At 38.6% G+C, this 2,630-nt stretch overlaps 1 protein-coding gene across 1 annotated transcript in view; it reads right to left on the reverse strand.

The window, feature by feature from the left end:
• LOC106532233 (dedicator of cytokinesis protein 3) overlaps positions 1-2,630 on the reverse strand; it is a 37,329-nt gene that overhangs the window by 9,470 nt on the left and 25,229 nt on the right. Inside the window, exons 15-17 of the mRNA XM_014028257.1 lie at positions 1,090-1,214; positions 837-999; positions 631-737 (exon numbers count right to left, since the gene is read on the reverse strand). Of these exons, the coding sequence (XP_013883711.1) occupies positions 631-737; positions 837-999; positions 1,090-1,214 (395 nt within the window). The remainder of the gene's footprint in view (positions 1-630; positions 738-836; positions 1,000-1,089; positions 1,215-2,630) is intronic.

The raw sequence follows: 2,630 nt of genomic DNA on the forward strand, positions 1-2,630 counted from the left end.
ATAAAATACTTCTAAAGGCAGTAATGACTACACTTTTAGATTTAAATGTTAATGTTGAAAGATTTGGGAAGCATTAGGCCACCTGTTTCAGTCACATACAGTATATCTCTCATACCAGGCTCATCTTTATACCAGGCTACACATGTTTAAAAAAAAAAGCTGAGTCAGGTCCTCTGGATGTTTTTTTTTTCTTTCTTTCTTTTTAAACATTTCATCTATTATCCAAGTGTCTTCTTCAGTCTGAGGTTGAGACTAGGCCACATACATCTGATACGTTCTGCTGGACTGTGACGTGATTTGTGCCATACATGTATGATGGATCACACAAAACAATAGGGTGTCAGGAGGTATATATTTACACTTTTTGTCCAACCACAACTAGATTCACTCTTTCCATGAGGCCCAATTTATGTTGATAGGCCAGATTGGGCCTATCTAGGTAAATTGTACTTTCTACTCAGTTTATTGTGTGGAAATGTAAAGAGTAAAGTATAGATAAAGATAAGGTATTTGTACTTTGTTACTTGATGCCTCTAATAAAAGCTAATTCATTTTGAACTAATATGCAATAGTTTTTTTACAGTTACAAAGCAGCCCCATGTTGTAAGCGTGTATTTAACCTTGGCGTACCTTGTACACATATAATTCGTGGATCTCATCCGACAGCGTGGTCCCATCCTCTCTCATCAGGGGAGTGAAAGCAAACCCAAAAAGTTTCTTCTCCCCTTTGTCTTTAGCTGAAAGGAAGCACATCATAATGTCATCCATCARAGCTACAGATTTTTGGAGTCATATTCTGAGGGCGGGACTCCCACTGGGCTGCAGTGCAGACTCACTGGAYCAGTGTCGGAACTCAAAGCGGAGATGGGACCCTCTGAAACGATCTATGGGAATGGGCAGCTTGACCATCTCGCTCCAGCGAGGGCCGTTGTTGTGATACAGGACGAACGAGCGATACTCAGAGGCATTTGGCTCGCCAGTGCCCAAACTGATGCAGTCCTGTAGAGGAAAAAAAGCATGGGGAGAAGGTTAGGCTCGTTTTTATGCATGCACTGACGACACGATYAGTGATGTGGGTCTGTGTCATACTTTGAGTGTATCCCCGTCGGCGTACAGCACATAGAGCGTGACTTCGATGTTCTTCTGGACACTCTTGCCACCTCTCTCAAACTCCCCGCGCTCCAAGGTCAGGTACAGGTCATTCCGTGTGTCACCTAGGGTCATTAAAAAAAGAGAGAGGAAGTTTATTTAAAAAGCAGCCTCACTAATTTTACACATTCATCACATTCATAGCTTACGTGAAGAAAAGCAATAACGTAATATTGAGCTTCTTACGGCTCCAGAGGGAGCTGAATGAAACTGACATCAGCCAAGTCTTGAAAGCTCATACTGGAAAATGTAATTAAACAGGAACAAACTGCCATAAGGAGAACGTAAAGCTAAATTAGGAAAGCAGAGGACTCTCAATTTTTTTTCCTGGTCGGGTGTTGTTCACAAATRATAATGTCATCCTCTGCTCCACAGATGAACTCTGGGTGGTCAAAATAAATTAGGCATCTTTGTGGATTATGTCACTGTTCCTTTCCATTTAATATGACCCCCGATGAGTTGGGACGCACACACACACACACACACACACACACAGGCCTCAAGACTGCCTCAGCACCTTTTGTGAGGTCAGCTAAGAAATATCAGATCCAACACTGGAGGAAGATTTTACAGTTGTTTGTAAATCAGAATTTAGTTGTGTATATCATGTCATTGTTTTAACAGATGACTCTCTAGACCTGATGATAGGAGGTATTTAATGCCAGGTGAAGATCAGCAAATGAAATGTTTTTCTAAAGAAACAAATCTTATGAACCAGTCTAAATAAACACATACCCTGTAAGACCTCATTTTGTAATAACAGTGTATTATGTAATAATGTAACAAAATCAGGCTTCAAAATGTTATAAACTCGTGCTAAAACCACATTATGTAATAATTGACACAAAATGTAATAAAAGTTTTTAACGCATTGTGTAATAAAGTTATTACATTTTGCGGCAATTTTTACAAAATGTGGTGGTGTAATAATCTGGTGCATAATGTAATAAACAATCAAAAACCAGTATTTTTGTTCATCCTAATCAATATACGTGTAATAACTGTCATGTTGCAAATACTACATAATTAAATCTTTATAACTTTGGTCAATAAACACAGAACTTCTCATTATTTATTTGCATTTTCAGTCCAATTCTTGTGTATATGGATGTATAGAGCAAACTCACAGATTTTTTTCATGTTTTATGGAATTTTTAAAAAACTTATTCTAATTTATTCAACATGTCAGGGCCTGTAGGATGTTAAAAACTATTATTAACATCAAATATCCACTTCCAACCCACTCCATTGCTAGAAACAAGGTCTTCAGCCCTTTTTCCTTCTGATACAGAAGCCGACAGTCTGCCTGTACCCCCCCTCCCCTTCGCTGCTGATGGTCCACCTACCAACCCCACCCCCTGCATGTGATTAATACAGTTTTTTTTTTCTTTTATGAAAATTACAGATTTTAAGGCTCATTATACAGGTAAACGTCTGAAGGGGTTGACATGTATGTACAACTATTAGATATATTTTGAGAG

Source organism: Austrofundulus limnaeus, unplaced genomic scaffold (assembly GCF_001266775.1).
Source record: "Austrofundulus limnaeus strain Quisiro unplaced genomic scaffold, Austrofundulus_limnaeus-1.0 Scaffold736, whole genome shotgun sequence".
Taxonomy (NCBI): Eukaryota; Metazoa; Chordata; class Actinopteri; order Cyprinodontiformes; family Rivulidae; genus Austrofundulus; species Austrofundulus limnaeus.